The sequence below is a fragment of the Stegodyphus dumicola genome, chromosome 4 (assembly GCF_044657685.1).
Source record: "Stegodyphus dumicola isolate Sdum_Otavi_A_Nest chromosome 4, ASM4465768v1".
Classification (NCBI taxonomy): Eukaryota; Metazoa; Arthropoda; class Arachnida; order Araneae; family Eresidae; genus Stegodyphus; species Stegodyphus dumicola.
The window spans coordinates 131154314-131176376 of record NC_140771.1 but is presented as its reverse complement, the minus strand read 5'-3'; the positions used below and the strand labels follow the sequence as shown (position 1 = coordinate 131176376).

Genomic DNA, 22063 nt, shown 5'->3' with positions numbered 1-22063 from the left:
TTTTTAAATAAGCTCGATTTACTGGACTCGATTATCAAAATTAAGACAGCAATAAAGAAGCAAAATATAATGATTTTAATTTATTACTATTTCTAAATAAAATAAGATTTAACTGATAATTATAATTAGTACAGATTATCAAATGCTTTAAGTCAAATTAGAATTTCTTTGTCCAATGTGGATATAGTGATCCTAATGCATATGGCTCGTTATACTAACAAGAAGGAACATAAACTCACTCAGCCAAGTAACAGAGTGGATATATATATTTATATAGTTTTGGTGCGGCATTTTGCAACCAAAATACAAGGCACACATCTACATGTTATAGCAGTCCTACATACAAAATTTCGACGTTCTGAGGCTACTTGTTTTTGAGTTATGCAAGATACGCATCTACGCACAGACGCCACGAAAAATTCTCTTTAGAATTCATTTTAGTCATTAGATAATATTAACAGATAAGGAACAGATGTATCTTTCGTTGGGAAACATGACATAATCATTCACTTCTAGAAGATTATTGCTATCAGTTTAGAGACAGGCAAAAAAATATTACAGATCTGCAAAATCTGCATAAAATCTGTAAAGAATGTTTTGATATGAAAGCTTAGTGTTTTCTTTGATCAGACAATTACTTGTGATAAAATGTGTGAGCACTATGTAATAGAAATGTGCATCAAAGTTGTTGAAGCATTCAACTTCCAAAAGTGCTTGAGCAAATACACCTGCTTCCAAAATTATAACTGTATTTCAAAGGACAAAATTTGCATCATTCGCAAGGATTTTTTCTCCTGTAATCATCATCAATCGCGATTATTATTTATATAGTAGTTTATAAGTTCTCATAGACATGCATAACATACTTGAAGGAAAAAACAGCCAAATGTTTAACATTAAGTGCTTCCCTATCTACAAAACATTGCATACCAGCATACATTGCACTGCACAAATCATTCTTTAAAAAAAAAAAAAAAAAAACATATACACTGAGTTCTGTAAGAAAAAAGGAAATTTGTTGTTGAGTATCAGGTGTTAGGGTTCTACAGTTAATACACATGTGTATGCAAAACTTTTAAGAAACTATATTCTGAAATGCATATTCAGTGCAATGATATACTTAAGCCATTGTTTGGATTGTAAGTCCTGATATTTACTGGATCCGCTTTTCCTCAAAACGCAAAATGTTTATTAATTTGTTGGTATTCATCACAGGTTAGATTCATTACATTAATATTTTTTCCATTATATGCACTGTTATAGTTTGCAAAAATAATGAAATAAATCAGAGCTTGTTTTAATTATTCTTTATTTTTGTTTTTATGGGATACAAAACAGACTAAAATGTTTACATATACTTAACTCATACATCATTCAAATGACCCACAGTATAATTTTAAAACTGGAAAAAAAAGTAATAACTGCCACTCCAGATTTAAAGCCAGTAAGATTAAAAAAAAAAAAAAATAATTAAAAATTAAAATTATGTAAGTATTCCTAAGAAATTCTTGTGATAAAATCATTTTGATTATTAAGATATGAATTACTTCAGACCTCCCTGTTACGGAACTGGAGACTAGAAGAAATAAGCTAATAAAATATTTGCTTTGAATTTAAGCCAAATACTAATTTTACCTCTTAAAAATAAATAAAAAATGTGGCTTAAATTGTCAAAATAACACTGTAATAAAAACATCAAATAAATGTTTCTTATGAAATGTAATACATGTATAAATATTATTCACAGTGATATTAGTCACTCTAATTTTTAATTATTATGTCAATATTAAACTGATATGATATTCTTAATGCTACAAGAATGTAAAACACAGAGAAATGAGTATTCCCATGCCATTGTGATTGCAATATTCATAAATTCATTTTTAGTTAAAGTGATAAAGATTTCTTAATCTGCTCACTCTATATAAGGTATTTTATTGATGTGGTAACAAAAACAGAGGGGTGACAGTAGGCATCAAGAAGACAATAATTACTATAGAATATGCTTTTGAATATTAAGTTTAGTCGGCAAAAATTACAAAAATAAGGCTAAATCTGAAACTGAGAGGAAATGGAAGACAGCAGTTAAACAACTGCTGATTTCATTCACAGGCTAGCTTATGCTGGATATAGCAGCATTGCAAAATGGATGTGCTAGGATAGAAGCATGAGCTTCTAGCATCAGAAGATAAATCTAGTGTGGTTGTAGTCAAATGGAAAAATTACTTCATTTCATTTGGGAATGACATGGCTGACTATATGAACAAAAAAATGCTGATATGTATTTGATGTACAGCCAAACAAGCAGCAATGGTGCTTAGCATAGTAGATATACCAAAATCAATATTAAGTTAATTAAAAATTAAAATTATGTAATATTTAAAGCTAGCCATGGATGTTACGTGTGAATAGGACTGAAATGTTCATCATTTGATGTGGATATGATTTGATGTGGATATCATTTGATGATCCACTGATACTTGTGCCTTAGCACAAGTATCAGTGGAATTTTCCCACTGATTTTTCCCACTGATAGTATATGTATAGCCCAATTATTTTTCCACTGATAGTATATGTATAGCCCAATTAAACTAACTATGCAGCTCTGTTCCGATTTAAACAGAGAGCACAACAGAACAGTCTTCCATCCTCTTCCTCTACCACTTAAGCATTCGAGAAGATTTTCAATGTCACAGTATGCTGAGTGCCCCCATGCCACATAGATACTGTAGAATTTACCTTTAACACACACACGGAGACCACGGATATTGCATATTTAAATGCTTTATTTTACTAATAGGAAATAGATAAAAGTAATAAAAGGTAAGTTAAGTAAAAATTAATATTGCAGGGAATATCATGATCAGTCCACTGGATTGATGTAATGATGAACATTTCAGTCCTATTCACACGTAACATCCATGGCTAGCTTTAAATAATATAATCAGCTTGGTTAAAGTAACGTAAACATCAAAGGAACTTAAACACCAAAGGAAACCGTCTGTTTCCTACAACTCTTGGAGGACAAGCAAGCCATCCGCTTGTTTCTGCTACTCTGCACGTCTGGACGCTATCTGGCCTTGTCTCAACTGCTCCGCACTGCGCTAAGCTGAGATGACATCACCTCGCTGCTCATTCGCTAAGTCAGCATCGGTCGTCGATGATCTCTACATCTTCAGCCAAACTGAAGAGGCATTGTCCTCGATGTCTGTTGAGTGGACGTCACTATCATCAGAATGTACCTGCAAAAGAGAAAAAAAAAAAAAAAAAAAGAGGAAAAAAGAAAAGAGAGTATCAGGGCCTTAGGTTTGAGCTGATACAAACATCAATCAATTTGACGATGGCTTCATATGGTCAGCCGCAGTAGATGTCAAATTCGGTCCTTCATGGCATCCTACTTTTTCGACTTCATATCTGTCATTTGATCTAACAGCTATGATTTTATACGGTCCATGAAACTTAGGACGTAGTTTCAAACCAGTCCCATACTGAGTTCTCTGAATGGCTACTAAGTTGCCAATCTTGTACAGTTTCGGTTTCTTCCGTTTTTTGTTAAATTGCTTACCATTCTCTTCTTGTATCTTCAAAATGTTTTTTTCGCATCTTCTCTCATTTCACCATGTTCTTGCATCAACTGCTTTAGACATTCATCACCTTCTTGCATCAACTGCTTTAGACATTCTTCATTCAATATCTCACTAATTCTCAGATCTTCCTTGTTCTTCATTTTCGTGCATATGAGAAGCTCAAACGGTGAATATTTTCTTGTATTTGTACTGTTGACTATTCTCTGGACATCTGGAACATACTTAAACCATTTCGCTGAATCCTCATGTGATAATTTTGACAAAACAGAAATCAAAATTCTATGAATTCACTCAATCTGTCCATTACCTCTTGGAATATCAGTAGTGATTTTAACATGTTCTATACCTTCTTCAGTACAATAAGCTGAAAATTCTTTTGATGTAAAGGCACTACCTCGATCTGAAATGATTCTGGCTGGATTCCCATATACAGTCTGTTGTTGCTTCAATTTTGAAATAACTTCTTGCATAGTTGGTGATTTCGCTGGATAGAACCAAGTAAATTTTGTAAAAGCATCGACCACAGTTAGAATGTGTTGGTATCTCTTGTTCGTTGATGGAAGAGGTCCAACAAAGTCGACATGGTACATACTCAAGGGAACGTTTCCTTTTGGTACAGGATGAAGAAATCCTTCCGTGTTTCCTTGCTTCTTGTTGTACAGTATACATTCTATACAGTTAGCAATTACTTTTTCAACTTTGCATTTCAGTCTGGGAATACAGAATTCTTGCTCTACGGCATTCACAGTTTTATCTACAGCAAAGTGACCTTTTTTATGTATCTTCTGTATGACTTCGTTCTGTAAGGACTCTGGCACTACTAGCAGATCTTTACCATTTTCAAATTTATACAAAATATCATTTCTCAGGGAGAATCCTTTTTCCTTCTCCCTTCTCAACTAAATTCTTGATCAATTTCACATGTTCATCTTCATTCTGTTGTTGTGCTAACCAAATTTTCTCAGTTAAATTGGATGTGTATGATGTTAAAATTAAAGCATTTCTACTTAGAGCTTCAGCATGTTTCATTTGGCTTCCTGAATGATGTACAATTTCATAATTGAATTCTTCAATAAACATTGCCCATCTTGCAATCTTAGGAGTTAAATCTTTTTTATCTAAAGTTTTCTGAAAAGCACTACAATCAGTTACAATTTTGAATTTAGAGCCTAACAAATAGTTTCTAAACTTCTTCAGAGCTTCTATAACTGCAAGGGATTCTAATTCATCACTACAGAGTTTCTCTTGCTGTAGTGAAGTCGTCTTACTCATATACTGGATTGGGTGATAATTACCATCATCAGACAATTGGAGTAGTACCGCACCAAAGCCTTGACTCCTAGCATCAGTATGAAGTTCTAATGAATATCCTTGCCTAAATATACGTAGAACAGGTGCTTGAGAGAGAATTTCTTTTAATCTGCAAAAAGCTTCCTGTTGTTTGGAATCGAACTTAAAACCAATACCTTTTCTAAGTAAGTCACTAAGAGGTTTAGATATTTTAGCATAATGCAGAATGAATTTACGAAAATATCCCGTTAGTCCTAAAAAGCTTTGTAGTTGTTTATAATTATGCGGTTGTGGAAAATTTTGAACAGCAACAGTTTTGGAAGGCGATGGTCGAATAGTTCCGTTTTCAATTACATGTCCCCAAAATTCAATTTTTCGCTTTAAGAATTGGCACTTTTTGAAATTTATTTGTAATTCATATTCCGAAGCAGTTTTGAATACTCTTTCTAATTTGTCTAAACATTCAACTTCATCATTAGCCGGTATGACTATATCATCCATATAAATAATTAGTACACCTTCATTTAACAAGTCACGAAATACTGAATAAATATACCTTTGAAAGACATTTGGACTAATACATAAACCAAAAGGAGCTTTAAGAAATTCATAAATACCATTATGTGTTACGAATGCGGTGTATTTTGTGCACTTTTCATCCATGTCTACATGGAAAAAGGCCATTTTCCAAATCTAGTGTCATGAAGACCTTTGATTGCTCTAAACGATCAAGTATTTCTGGAATTAAAGGCAGTGGAAATTTGTCTTTAATAATCTTCTTATTTAATTTCTGATAGTCAATGCATAATCATTTTGAAAAATCTTTTTTGTCACACAAAACGATAGGCGCCGCATATTTAGAGTTGCTAGGCTTTATTATCTTTTCTTTCAGCCACTCATTAATTTGGTCATCAACAATTTTTGTTCCGCGAAAGACATGTATCTTCTATTTTGACAGAAAGGAATTTCATCGCATAAATTTATTTGCATCTTAAAGTCAGATTGTCTATTTTTCCAAGGCTGGTACGAATTAATTAATTTACACAGTCTTTCTTTATGTTCCACATTTGAAATATGCGATAAATTAATCTCGTTGACAGAAATAGCATTCACCAGATGTGAAAGGTAATTAAACTTCGAGTTACTTCTGCTTTCGGGACTTTTGTTTAGATTAACAGAGACACCAGGCGATTGAGAAAGATCATAAACATTCTTCAATGACACAGCAATATTCAAATTTTCCATAATGCAGCAAATGCTAGCATTTCGATATGACTCAGCAGTTATCAAGCTTACATTACTTTTATTCCTATGAGAAATTATTTGAAAGCCATTCTCGGTAAAATAGAAATTAAACTGATTCATTACATCCAAACCTAATACAATTTGATTACATAATGATTTAACAACATAAATTTTCATACGAAGTGAAAAACTATCAATTCAAATATCAGAAAAAAATAAGGCAATAGAAAATATGCTTTGATTCAATTCCGTTTAATGTGATATCGCTACAATTTAAACTTGGAGAACCAATCTGCTTGAGTAACTCTACGCTGCATCTTGTAACATCTGAACCAGTGTCAACAAGACTATCAACTAAATGATTATTTATATCTACAGTCTTCATAACTCTATTCTTATCAGAAATTCGTTGTACTAAAGCTGCTTGTTTCTCGGGACTCTGGTCTTGACAGTCAGTTCATTTATGCCCAAACTTTTTACATTTAAAACATTTTATCACCTTCGATTTGTTTATACAGTGAGATGACTTATGCCCAAATTCCTCGCAACTAAAACATTTGACCTTATTAACGTTAAATTGATTTTGGTTTGATGATGCAAGCTTACTTCTATCTTTAACTTGACTGTCTACTTTCGTTTTCAGACTTTTAAACTTATCATTGTCCGATCTCATTTTATAAAAACGTTTTAGCCTTTGTTTGAATTCAGATATTGTTTTGCAACCATACAGTATAGTTTCCATCACCACAGAATCGGGAATACCATCTATAACATGTTTAATTAATGAAGCATCTTCAATGTTACCTCATGAACACATTTCTTTTATTTTCAAAAAATACTCATCTAAAGATTCATTAGGCATTAATTTACACTTACATAACATTTCATGCAATTCAGCAGAATTAAAAGCTTTACCAAATTCAGATTTCAAAAGCTTTTTTAACTTACACCAGTCATTAACTTTAGGTTCACTCTGAATAAATAGTTTCGCTTTACCTTTTAATAATCTTTTAGCAAAAACAAATTTATGCAAATCACTCAATTTCAAGAATTTATAACATCTTCAAATTCATCAATCCATTTATCAACATTTTCATATGCATTACCAGAAAAAGAATTAACAATACTTTAAATATCAGAAAAACTAAGATGTGGTTTAAAATGATCTTGAATTGGAAGCTGCATACTGTTATTTACTTGAGACTCATTAAAACCAGGATTGTCTCTTTGATTATCATCAAGCACTACTTCAGAAATTTTATTAACAGTTTCATCTTCGATATCACTATTTCCTTCATGCAAAATATTTTCGAATAATACAGATAAATCACATAGGAAAGAGACAATTCGGGTTATGACTTCCGATTTTAAACCTTCTGAATTTATGCACAGTACATTGCAAACTTTAATTAACTCATTCAAAGCAAAACTATTCTGCACTGTATCTATTTTCTTATTAAACTCTTCAGAATCTGGTTTAAATATAAAGCCAGAAAATTCGCATAATCTTTTCTGGTTATTTCGATCTCCATCAGTAATTAAAAATAAGCTTATGCAAACTTTTGATTTCAGAACGTTTACTGTTCTTTAAGGCTGCTTCCAACTCTGGAATTTCTATTAACTTCATATTGGAAAGAAAGTTTTGTACTCACCCGACAGATGATCGTCTTCAATTGGGGTAACCTACACACTTAAACAGTAATCCAATAAATCCAGTAACTTGTAAGAACAGTTTACTCAATTCACAGTTCAGAATACTATTGGCACACTTTCGATTTCAAGTTCGTTGAATTCGTTGATGAGTTCGTTGCCGCACAGTAGGTCGTCAAAGTTTGTACAATTTACCTTTAACACACACATGGAGAGCACGGATATTGCATATTTAAATGCTTTACTTTACTAATAGGAAATAGATAAAAGTAATAAAAGGTAAGTTAAGTAAAAATTAATATTGCAGGGAATATCATGATCAGTCCACAGGATTGATGTAATGATGAACATTTCAGTTTTATTCACACGTAACATCCATGGTTAGCTTTAAATAATATGATCAGCTTGGTTAATGTAAGATAAACATCAAAGGAACTTAAACACCAAAGGAAACCGTCTGTTTCCTACAACTCTTGGAGGACAAGCAAGCCATCTGCTTGCTTCTGCTACTCTCCACATCTGGACACTGTCTGGCCTTGTCTTAACTGCTCCGCACTGCGCTAAGCTGGGATGACGTCACCTCGCTGGTTATTCGCCAAGTCAGCATCGGTCGTCGATGACCTCTACAATACTATACACAAAAACCATCCTACCTTTGCTAAGATCAACACATGACTAGTTGCTGTGGATTGTGCAATAATATCCACAGCTGCCACTTTGAACAACATAATAAATTTTCACTGTCCTCTCAATGTCTGAGCTGCACATAATGCAAGATAAACTATTTTGTATTTATTATTGCATATTTATTTTTCCCTATTCCTCTCTGCTCAACATCAGACCCTTTTTATAAATTTCATCAGATAGATATGATTTGTGATAGCGTGCTCCATGGCATCTATTGTTCAACTTGATGCCTACTTTCAACCCAAGTTTGTAACTGCATTAACATCCTCTCTACCTACTTATGTATACAATAAAGATCAAAATATTCATGACAGACTTTTCTGCAACAGAAATAATAATAATAATACATAAAGTAATGGTAGTAGCAATTAATAAATTATTGCTAAACATATGAAGACATTACTTGTTACTTCAATAAAAGTATATTCATACTTCTCACAGACAACAAGATTGTTCATCAAATACCTTTTGCTTTCACAGCGGTTTCATTAGTATTTATAAATATCAGTAACACTTTATTACAGTAATTTATATCACTTGGATATAGTGGATATTTATTTCACTCATTACTATTGGGAATTAATTATTTATCCAATTTAGTAAAATTAAGTTTTAAAATTAAAATTAAACAATAACTTACTGTATCTTAAATTTAACACCAGTTACTCAACTGGTTTGTTTACATCAAAGTAATTATCAATTAAAAAAAAATAATCTTTTCTAAAAGCTTTTATTCAAAACTACACATAAAATAAATTCAAGAATAAAGTGCAAACACATTTTACTAAAAACAATTATATGAAATTTAATTGCAGTAAATTTCAATGTTCATGATAGCTGAAAATGTCAAATTTCAATAACTCTAAAGTTCTGGCAAAAATGCAAACTTAAAATTCAACCATGCAGTCCAACAGAAATTGAACTTCACAACAGTTTGCCAACAGAAATAGCATTTTAACATGTTTAAAACTATGTTATATAAATTTCTCATAGTTCTTACCACTCCATTACAAAGCTTCTTAATTTCTAAAATTAAGCTTAGGTATGCTATTCAATGAAATTTAAAGTAAAAAAGAAAACATTTTACCATAGCCAATGCTTGCACAGGTACAATAACTGCAGAATTGCTTATTTCGATGTCCGGAAGTTCTCCAATTCGATACTGGCGATACATTACAACTTGGGAATCTCTACGACTGCATTGCTCTTTTAACATTTCCTTTTGGAATACAATTTGGAAAAGAAAACTTTAAGTTTGAACATCACATAAAGGGAAAATGAATGTATCATGCTTATCATCAATTATAAGTTTATATTCATTTATATTCAAAACATACTCTACCACTTTTACATTAAGTGAAATTTCTTTCCCTTTAATTCAAATATGTTAAAACCTCATTAAATACTCCACACCACTTCCAAAATAATTTGCATATTGTTATGAAAAACCCAGCCACAGTAAGATAGCTTTCCCACAAAGTGGGTTTAGGGTTGCCACATTTGGCATCAAATCGCCCATTAGGCGACAAAATTGGTGATATGCCACAGATGGAAAAGGAACATTTTGGAATGAATTCTTGCCAGTTTGGCTCAGAATGTACTCAAAGGCAGGTCAAAAGCTATGGTAGTCATGTATTGTGAGTTGGTGCATTGTTGAGGCTATCGAGTGTATCGTCGAGTGCATCACGAGTTGGAGAGTGGAGTCTCGAGAGTACATTGAGTTCCGAGAACGACCAAACCAAGTTGGAAGTTGTAGTCTAGTGCTTTGCGGTGAAGCTGTCTTCACCATTACAGCATCATAGCCTAAAGGGTGTGTTGCTGATTGTTTCAGTGTGTATGTCATAGTTTTTCGACGACTGTAAGCGTGTTTTTGGAGCTGTCCTGAGTAATACTGGATAATAAATTGTGTTCTCATTCTTCACCAAGTTCTGTCATTAATCACTCCAAATCCACAAACCTATACAGAGTGCGACAATATTTAAAACTTTTCCTTATAAATCATATCAGTAATGTAAAAAATATTTTACGGCCAGTTCATTAGAAGCTAACATAAAATCCACAAACACTGCTCTTTAATTATAATAAGAATTGTGTTGCAAAAATTAGATTACATTATAATGAAAAGAGTTCCTTAATAAAAAAATAAAAAAAAAACTGAATGCTTACACAGAATTATTAAGACAGTATATACTCAAATCAAATTTAAAATTTTAGGGATTTCATTCAAAAATCTGTGTAACCCCCCCCCAAAAAAAAGTGCAAAATACAAGATATCACACAAAGCAAACACATATGACTATTACCAACATGAGTACACTGGAAGCAAAGTATTACTATATTTATGCACATATAAAAAACTAAAAGGGTGGTATGGGTATCTATGTGCATCCAAATTTATAATAAAAACTACTTAGGTCTATCAACTCAAAATTTTACACATAGGTAAAAAAGGTTTGTATTAGGATATACAACATCAAACATTGCAGGATATGGTTCTGTTTCCAAGAAATGCTGAAAAAACTGTCCATTCAATGCTACTAAACATAGTCTTAAGTATTAACAGTAAATGCTATATATGTTTTATATTTCACATTTATGGTATTTGCTTAACATTTAAAATGACATGATGTGAAATCAGGATATGAATTTCCATATATTGAGTACACAAAAATTAAGTTATCAAATAAGTGACAAGATTAAAAAGTAAAAAAAAAAATTAAGGATATTATACTTTTACTTCCAATTATTTTGAAGTTGTTGATTTGTATTAATGTAGCATTTGCCAAGTGATTCATTTGTGGTTCAATCATTAATACTGGGTTGTACCAACTAGCAGCTACATTAAGAAAGAAAGTTATTTTATTTTTTTACTTTTTGGTTGGGGAGAATAATTAAAATGTTTCCATTACTACATATAAGAATAAGTAGGCTTTAATTAATTATTAGATTACCATAAAGTGCATCCTGAATGAATTTCATGCTCTCAGCATTTTCTAAGATAATTTCCAAGTACTTTATCTTTTGGTATTTTGCAAGTTTTTAAATAACTTGAAACTTTTGTTCAAAAACATTTTTTGAATGGGAAAATTTCACTAATTTCACTTAATGGACACTGTTCCAAATTACAAAAATGTATATATAATGAAACTGCACAAAGCAAAAAAATCACAAAATATATCATTAACATACAGAGTGAGACACGAGGAACTAACAAGAAACTTTAACATTGCTTCTTAAAGAATGGATTAAATGCAGAACTTATTTCACTTAGAGTTAGTGAATCCAATAATGAAAAGAAAGAACACCTAATCTCACCTAAAATGCTTGCCATGAAAACAAGCCAATGAAATTTATGAAGAATATTTAAAAATTATATTTTCAGAAAGTTTAAATTAAAATATGTATGCTAATAAAATACATTTATAATCACATAATGCAGCAATTAACTTTCATATAAATTTAATTTAAATGATATAATTAAAAATAAAAACATATAACCCCCCTTCATTATAAGTCATATTTCCAACTGTACTGAAATATTCTTGTACTAATTTATTCATCTAAAATTAATGAAATTATTATTCTCCTTCATTCATTTTTTACATTTCATTCAATTTTTTAAGACATATAAATAATTCTTCATTGGTTTGGAATATAATTAAAATCATTACAAACCTTTAAAAGCAAATTGGAAGGAAAAAAAAAAAAAAAAAGACTGCTTCAAAACTATCTTATAATAGTAATTTCACTTTTACCAGTATTTATAAAACAAATTATATTTTTTCAAGCTATTAAAAAACGTCTTCTGAAAAGCCATTTGCCATTAAAAATATTCAACAGCAAATAATTAAACAAAGTAGTGCATTAAAAAATTTATAAACATGTCTGCAAATTATTTATCTTTAAACAAAAAGAGGCCACTTTCCCTTACACACAAATTGCAACTCATGGGGAAGATAAGCTGTTATATATTACATCAGAATGCTGCAAAGCGTTTAAAGCAGATAGTTGAATTTGTCCCTAGAGGTGATTATTGAAGAAAATAATATTTCATTATACATAAATTGTTTAACTTCTTTAATTTTCATGTTCAACTTTTCACCTTGTTCATAGAAAAAAACACCACTTCTGTTGGGATTATATAACAGCAAAAAGAATTCTAAAAAATTGTAGCATAATTCTGATATAATGGATGCAAATTTAAGTTTCAATATCAGAAAAAAAAATATGCAAATTTTCTCATTCCATTTTGAATATTAAGTAATTCACTTCATTTTTTAATTTCATTTCATCACTTATAATATTGATTTCATTTATTTCATTTTTTAAATACAAGATAATGCTCTGAAAAACTCACTTTCCTGACATCTTGTCGTCTCAATTCTTGTTTCGCATAAGCATCAGAATTATTTCTATCCTTCATAAAACGGCGTCGTAACATCCAAACTGAGGATTTTTTCTTTGCTGAGATGAAAATTAAAAAAGATATTACAAAATTGATATCATATGTGATTAGTTCAGCAGGAAGTGATGGCAAATGTTCAAGAAATTTATCTTCAGTTAATAACTCTGAAAAAGCTTCATTTTAATGAAAAGCTGCATTCATTTCTTTTTAATGAAAATTACATTTAATATTTCATACATAAAAAATACAAAGTGAAAAATTTATGTAATATTTTAACCCTCAGCGCTCCGCACATTTTTGTACCACTGGCTGCCAGCAACTCTGCTACATTTTCGCAGGATCCGGAGTTTTTAAATGCAGCATCAAGAATATCTGCATAAATCTCTTTCTTGTAAATATTTTACCAAAGAAAGGCATGTGACTATTCTCATTAACTGACCAGTAATCCTGCATATTTGCCAGAGGTATCATACCCATATTTATAATAAATCCAATAAAAGCCCAAAACTCATCCCCTTCCACCCCACACCACATTTTTCAAATAGAATTACTAGATATTTCTTTATTCTTTAGAACATTTTATGCGTAATTGTTGGTTTCTTTTATAATTTCATTTACCAGTTCGCTTGTGAAAAATAATTTGAAATATTGTGTCGGCTATACAATATTTGTAGGAATTTGTGATCCAATGACCTTTAGTGATATATCAAAATGTATTCTATCCGGAATATCTAATTTGTCCATGACATCGCGCAATTCATCTAAGTCTTCCGACGACTCTTAGCTTTCACTTTCAATAACTACCATTCGTCGTCTCTTTGGTAGCAAAATTTCAGAACCATTACTTGAAGTGTCAGAATTATAATCAACATTGTCTTCCATAATATCTTCTAACAATGAAAAATCAAACACATCTTCACTATCACTCAACTCTATATTCTCATCACAATAATTATTTTTTTCCATGTTGCTAACCATAAAATGGGTCAAATAATGTTTCAATCGTAACAGTAGTGAGACTGAGCATGTTTTAACTACAGATAACAATTGCCAATGCCGATGATTCCATAACATCTTAAGCGTAATTATGCTAAAAACATTGGGCTTCGCAGCGGAGCCTACGGAGTTACAGAACAAATGACGGATGGCTCCATAGCAAAGCCAATGAAGCGCTAAGGGTTAAAACTGCTCATGTCAAATTCATAATTAATGCATACATTAATGCATTTTACTTTTAAAGCAGAAAGGCTAAACTGAAACAAGAACTGTAAATATCATTAAGTATTGAACATTTATACACTTCGAGAAATTTATTTTTTTTCTTTCTCTCTCATTTGTATGTGTGGGCAAGCATGTGCATATGTACTCTCTTTTTCTATCTTAAAAATAATACCATGCTTATAATACACTTGTAAAACCTCTCTAAGAATGAGTCTTTTCAAAATTAATCCTGTCATAAGATTCATATACAGTACAAAGTCTGGACTCGCCGGCAATTCCGGAAGTCTGGTAAAATAGCATGCAGAAATTATACGAGGGCTATTTTTTTTCAACCTCCGATGGGCTATAAAGAAGAAACGGGTGAATATACAAAAAAGATTTTATTACCAAAAGTAATGTACAACACAGGTTACTTCTCTACATAATCACCTTGACGATTGAGGCATTTGTCATATCTGTGAACAAGCTTTCCAATACCCTCTTCATAAAATGTCCTCGCCAATGATTGGAAGTGAGTTGTGACGGTTTCTTTCAGCTCCATGTCATTTTGGAAGCTCTTCCCGCCAAGCCATTGATTCAGTTCAGAGAACAGATGAAAGTCACTCGGAGTTAGGTCAGGACTATATGGTGGATGGATGTTCGAAAATGTCCCATTGAAATTACTGAAGGAGGCATTGGGTTACACGAGCGCTGTGAGGACAGGCATTGTCGTGGATCAGAACAATTCCAGAAGTCAGCATGCCTCTTCGTTTGTTTTGAATAGCAACTGTTTTGGCTGCATAAACTCCCCAAGCAACACAGCTTTTTGGTCCCAAAAAAACAGTTGCCATAACCTTACGGTTGTTAAAGGTTCGTTTGAATTTTGTGGGTCTCTTTGGAGAATTTGTGTGCATCCACAGTTGAGATTGTTGTTTCGTTTTGTGTGCGTCATATTGAACCCACGTCTCATAACTCCCAATGGATTTCAAAAACTCTTCTCCGTCAGTATTGTAACGGTAAAAAAACTCAAACGCTGCAACCATTCGGCGAGTTTTGTGGTCGTCAGTCAACATCTGTGGGACCCAGCAAGCGCAAACTTTTCTGTAGCGCAACTGTTCAGTAACGATAGAATACAGGGAAAATCTTGAAACTTCCAGAAATTTCATTGATAATTCACTTATGGCGAACCTTCGATTTTGCTTAACCGCTTTGGTCAACTCGTTGAACAATGTCGTCTGTAGCGACAGACTTGTGTCCTTGACCCTTTTCATCATGCACATCAGTTTGGCCATTTTTAAACTTTCGATACATTCACAAATAACGCCATCACTCATAAAGCTGTTTCCCTACACTCGACTCATGCTTTGATGAATTTACGCTTCACTGTTCCTTTCTGCCTGCAAGAAACGAATAACAGCTCACAATTCACACTTGGAGGAAGAATCAATAGCGACAGCCATGTTTACATGACTGCAACTCAACAGAAAATGGCATGTTGAATACGCCAGTGACAGAGCGTGTGGAGGGGGAGATGCGCAGTCACCTACTACGCACACCAACCACCTGCCTTCATACTGTGCGATTGGAGGTTGAAAAAGAAACACCCTACGTACAATTAAAAATATTAAACCGTAATTTATGAAATAAAAAGCAATTATGATCTAAAGGGTATCAAAATTTACAAAAAAAAAAAAGCTTAATATTTATTTGTTTACTTTATTAAGCATTTCTTTCAATATAAGTTGTTTGTTTCATTTTTTGTACTAAACACGCACGCGTAAACATTAAACACGCATGCGTAAGTGCATTACGTGCATGAAGAGAAATTATAATCTAAAGGGTATCAATATGTACAAAAAAAAGCTTAATATTTATTTGTTTACTTTATTAAACATTTCTTTCAATGTAAGTTGTTTGCTTTGTTTGTTTGTGCTAAACGCACATACATAAACATTAAATGTGCATGCATGAACATTAAATGCGCATGCGCAACATTAAATGCACATGTGTAAACGCATTATGTGCATGAAGAGAAATTATGATCTAAAGGGTGATCAAAATTTACAAAAAAAAGAAAAGCTTAATATTTATTTGTTTACTTTATTAAACATTTCTTTCAATGCAAGTTGTTTAAGTTGCTTCGTTTTAAGTGCTAAACGCGCATGTGTAAACACATTACGTGCATGCGTAAAGCATACAAAAAAAAAATTGTGGCTTTGAGGTCCAGATTATAGATCATTCTGGATAATGGACATTTGGATTACGGACTTTGTACTGTATAATGAAGCATATACTTAGATACCACAAAGCTTCTTTTAGGCAATAATGTTAAAATTCACACATAAAAGCCTTAACTCAATCAGTTGAATCATAATTTCACCCATGACAGTTTAGTTTTCTTTCAACTAACAAGGTTGGTTTTGTATTTGCATCTTTACTATCACTTCTGGTTTAGTCACATAGCTTTTCTCACCTGGTGGCATGTAGATTTTTTCAGATGAGATTTTTTTCAGATTTTTTAGAAGAGAAGTCCTGTCCAAAATAGTAAGCTATGATCGATTGAAAGCTTAGTGCACTAAAATTAGACAGCATTGTGGTTTCTCCTAGAATAAAATTAAGCTGTAGATTTTATCATGAATTTAATGTTAGTCAAGCAGACTGCCATCTACAATTTTTTATTTAATTTTCAAGAAGAGACTAAAAAGAAGAAGAGGAGAAGTTTAAGTTAAGTTAATTTTTATTGAGTTCTTGTCTGCATGAACTGGGAAATATCACTTCCATCATAACTTCAGAAAGGAAATCAGTGATAGCTAATTGTTAAACATATAGAGCCAGTTGTAAAGGTTACAATTACAAAACAAGTCTGAAATCTAATAGTAATATATTAGAGTGTCATAATGTCCTCCACTGTTTTATGAATGTATCAATGCAATGTTAAATTCTGAAGAAAAATTGAAGTAATGGCATGTTTTGAAAATGTTGTTCCAACTTAGTAAAATAATTGTGTGTAAAAGTGTGTGCTATATTTTAAAGATACTGTATTGATTAATATAATGGCTCATAGGGAAACAGCAGGAGGAGAAAGGAATGTGTTAACCCTAGCTAGATTCAATCATAGGCAAGCAACCGGCCCATTTGAAGGGTTTGGTAAATTATTAGACATTTTCAAAACAACTGTGAAGCCAAACATAAATTTAGATTAGGGTTGATAGTATACTTTTGTAAAAAGTTATAAAACAGAATTGTTTTCTAGTTCTGTTACAAACTTACTTGCATGGAGTACTGAAACCTCAAAAAACGCATCAGCCCTAAAAAGCAGCATCAGCCTTAAAAGGCAAACCTTAAGTTGGTATAAATATACTGGTAAAATTTTAGTTCGTAATGTCAGTTCACTGACATACACATATAAAAATTTTAAACAGGAAGTAAATTAAAAGCATTTCTGCCTGTACATAATAAAATAAAGTTAAATTAATTGTATAGTACATTTCAAATAGAGGATGAGGAACTGACAAAATTCATTGTAAGAAAGATCAAAATTTGTAGACTGCTGTATCCCAGTGAAGACGAAAAATGAAATTCTGGATACAGTGATTCCAAGAGCATTGTTTGAAATGCAAGATTTTATTAATATTTGAAATCCAAAATCATTGAATGAGCTTTTCCAGTTGCTTATAAAATACGAAAGTAGAAGGTTAGAAAATGAATACTGTAAAGCAAAGGAACTTTTTCAAGTATTTTTTTCAGAAGAATGAAGAACGGTTTTGGACGTTTCCAGTAAAAGGTCAAAGCAATACTGTTCGCGAACAGAACATTAAAAAGGATAGTGCATAGAGTAGATGACATAGGCCCATAATGCTAAAATATCCTCTAAGGTGGAAAAATACGACTGTAGAGAAAAATTTATAAATTCCTCTTTTAAAAATACTGTTGAACTGTGTATCGTTTAAAGCATTAATTGATTTTGATTAAAAAAGTTTTGTCTCCACCTGATTTTTCTGCAAGTATTTTTGGAAGCACAGGATGTTCAAAGTGATGGGAATGGAGATAGTCACCATCCAAGGGACTGAATGTGAAGTCTTAGGAAGCTTAACATTAAATGTTAAAGTTCAAAATAAATCATGGAAAATGTTATTTTTATTATAAAAAGAATAGCAAGCTAATGTAATTTGAGGAGTCAACTTTTTGCAAAAAGTTAAATCTAAACTGAATTTGAATGAAAATTCCACAACATTAGACATGAGAAATAAAGAAAGAGTGGAGTTAGATCTTTTCCAAAAGTGGAGTTAGATCAGCTTGAGGAATAGAACAACAACAAAATAATAATAATAATGAAGGGAGTATAAATGAGTATTACAAATGTTTTAATGAAAAACCTCAATGTTTTATCTAGAATTAAGACTGATGAAAGCAGAAATAGAATGAATTGCAACATCTTAACATCTGTGGTCTTAGATTCAAGGGAAACATTAAACATGGAAACACAAAAACATTCAGAATTCCAACTAATCTACACAGACTTAAAAAGTTAGATCCTGAAAATTTTCAGTCAGTAAATGATAACAGAATTTAAGATACAGCTGTGCATAACGAGATAATTGATCTACTGTTTTATAACAATATGTAAACAAGAACTCAGAACTGAAGCCAGTTATTCCAAGTATATCAATTTTGAGAAAACTGTGCAAATTACATGATAACCTAATTTCAGCACATATGGGTGTAAGAAAAACTACTAAAAGAGTTACAGAAGCGATGTTTTTCCTGAAATTACAACAAATTATGACAGAATACATCAAAACTGTGTAATCTGCCAAAAACAAATTTCACACCAGCAGGCTATTGAAACATTATACAATCAAATTTTCCAAATCCTTGGCATAGACATGTTAGGTCTGTATCCTAAAAGTGAGATAAACAAAGTTTGTTATCTTTTAGCTACTGCTGATCATTTTAGTGAATGTTATGAACCGATTCCTCTAAAGTGTGCCTCAGTAAGTATAATAACAAATTCACTTTTAAAGAAGTATATTTTAAGATACAGATCTCCAATGAAGATAATATCACTAATGTACCACAGTTTATAAATAGCGTTTTTGAGAAAATATGTATGAAACTAGAAATTAAATATTTAATAATAACTCACGACGGACCTCAGTCAAATATTGCTAAGACAAACCAAATCAAGTAAAATCATTTAAAAATTAGTAATAAAAAAGAAGCAAGAGTTATAGAATAGAAATATTGTGCATATTATATGTTGTTACATAAAGAAACATCATAAAAGTTGGAATCTACACATTGAAGAGCTAGCATATGCTCTTAAGAAAGGTAGAACATGAGAAAACAGATACGACATCAGCTGAGTTATATCGGGGAAAGAAATCACACCCTCAGACAAACTATTTTTTATACAAAAAAAGAAAGCCAGAATTTCAACAAAAGGATATTCAAAAGTTAATCAATGAAGTAAATAAAATATCAGATAAAGCTATGCTAAAACAAAAGTAGTATTACAATGGGAATCTGAGACAAGCAGATATTAGAAGTGGCAATAAGTATTGAAGATGAATCACATATTGTCAACAGCACAGAAAGCAGAAATCAGTAAATTTAACGAAACATTTATACGACCCTTTCTTGTCCTAAATATAAAACAAAATGCGGTAATTATATAGAGAATGAAATGGGGCAGGAAAGCTCTACAAATGGTAGACTAATTAAAGAAATTTTATGACAGGGAAAACATGCCATCTTTGAAGCAGTTGGGTCAGTTAGAAGTACTGTCAACATTGACAAACAAGCCTGATAATAGTGGTGTGCAAGAAAAGGTTGTAGAAATTAGCTCGAGAAAAAGATCTAAAAGAGACAGGAAGCCAGAAGCGAAGTTAAATGAGTTGAGCCAGGAAGGAAGTTAAATCAAACAGATAAGGTGCAAACAGAATTAAGAAGAAAGGGCCGAAAAGACAAGGTTCAGTAAAACACCATTTATACATCTTTCAAGGGAACATTTGCAAATGACATATAAATGAGAAAGATGTATAAATGAAATTTTAATTTATGATGTGAAACATATATATATTAAGTGCACAATTCTGATGTTAATAATCTACTCTTTATATTGCACAATTTTATGAGTGTACTTTTTCAATTTGTTTAAAATATTAAACATGTTCAAAAAGAATTTTCAATTAATATTTTTAAAAAATATTAATATTTTAAACAATTAAACAATTTAAACACTTTTTATAATTAATTTAAACATGATATTAAAACAAATTTAATATTTTTAAAATCACAAGAATGCAAATTTGTGTTATGTTCTGCATGTATATATATATGTGATAAATTCAGGAGCAGGATTGTAAATATATTCAAACTCAGAATCAATGACCAGGAATATGTAAGAAAAGTATAGAGGATTAAATTAGTAGCGTAAATTAATTTCCCTTCTCTATTCTAAAAATAGTAACCCCTCTTTGCACTGCGTCATTTCGAGAAAAATCTATGTCATATGACTCTTACATAACTCTGATGATGTAAATGGAATTAAAACTCTTAACAGCCAACAGCCAAAAATAATTTTACAGCAATATTAACCATCCAATCAGAATGCTTTGAGAACCGAAACTAACTCAGTCTGACTTGAGATTTCATCCTGAACATTATGCACTTGCTTTCCACGCTTTGGCCTAGCTATGCTGCTGTCTGTCTGCTCTGCTTTCTTGCTACATAATTATCAAAAATGTAAGCCCTTTGGAACAGCTCATTTAATGTGCCAACTTGTGTGTAACCGTAACATGTTGCTTACATTTTTGATAATTTTGTAGCAAGAAAGCAAAACAGACAGACAGCAGCGTAGCTAGGCCAAAGTGTCGAAAATAAGTGCATAATGTTCAGGATGAAATCTCAAGTCAGACTGAGTTAGTTTCGGTTCTCAAAGCCTTCTGATTGGATGGTCAATATTGCTGTAAAATTATTACTGGCTGTTAAGAGTTTTAGTTCCGTTTACATCATCAGAGTTATGTAACAGTCATATGACATAGATTTTTCTCGAAATGATGCAGTGCAGAGAGGGGTTACTATATTTAGAATAGAGAAGGGAAATTAATTTATGCTGCTAATTTAATCTTCTGTACTTTTCTTACATGTATGTATTCATGTTATGTAAATTTGGGTGAAAAAAAGTTATATCTTTATTTGAATTACCATTCTTGAATAGGTAATATTTTTTTAAGAACATTTTAAAGCAAATCTTAACATTTTTAGAGAAAGTCTTTCATTGTCGTCTGACCTATCTTTTAATTCTGAAACTTAAGCAAAGCACTATAAATTGAATTCAGTTCTTGAAATAGTTTCTTGCTAGTATTGTTACACACAAATAAATTTCTGAGGGTGTCAGTGCAGTAGACAGTATTTTGAAAAGGTGATATTATTTATTCATTTTCTTCTCCATCACCACCAGATAAATGTTGATCTGTAAAAAGTTTCCAAACAGGTGTGCATAATACTGGCATCACAGTTTACGTATTTTTTTTACTACAATGTCTGATCCCAGTAGTTTCCAACCTTTTTCATCCATTATCACAATTTAGTCATCATTTTCGTCATTAACACTTTCACTTTACTCAGGGTTCAAAAATTCCCCTTTAATGAAGCAGTTTTTTAATTGTCTGTGGTTTGACTTGAATCTAGGCAAGTGAAATCATGTTCATAACCTCAAGACTATTTAAATCCTTTGCTGTAGCACATCTTCTTATCCCTTATGGCACCCACATCTAAAGGTAGTCCACTTTGCCATAAAGAAAACAACTTTCACATTTTGTGAGAAATCCATGGTTTCAGGATATGTACACTTGCAGAGTCATTAGATTTATCAATTTTGGAGATGTGAAAAATATGCATTAACCTCACCGGGACTCAAACCCTGGACCTCTATAATATGCATTGAATGTGCTATTGTTACACCATGAAGGCATGCTGGAAGGAGGGAAAATAT

The 22063-nt window shown here is 31.8% G+C and overlaps 1 protein-coding gene across 4 annotated transcripts in view; it reads right to left on the bottom strand.

Annotated features, from left to right (window-relative positions):
- The window catches only part of LOC118204935 (DNA-dependent protein kinase catalytic subunit-like), a 601004-nt gene that overhangs the window by 198273 nt on the left and 380668 nt on the right, over window positions 1-22063 (bottom strand). For all 4 annotated transcript variants that reach the window (XM_085815460.1, XM_085815459.1, XM_085815458.1 and 1 more), the window contains 2 exons: window positions 12817-12923; window positions 9547-9678 (listed from right to left, as the gene is read on the bottom strand). In XM_085815460.1, the coding sequence (XP_085671586.1) occupies window positions 9547-9678; window positions 12817-12923 (239 nt within the window). The remainder of the gene's footprint in view (window positions 1-9546; window positions 9679-12816; window positions 12924-22063) is intronic.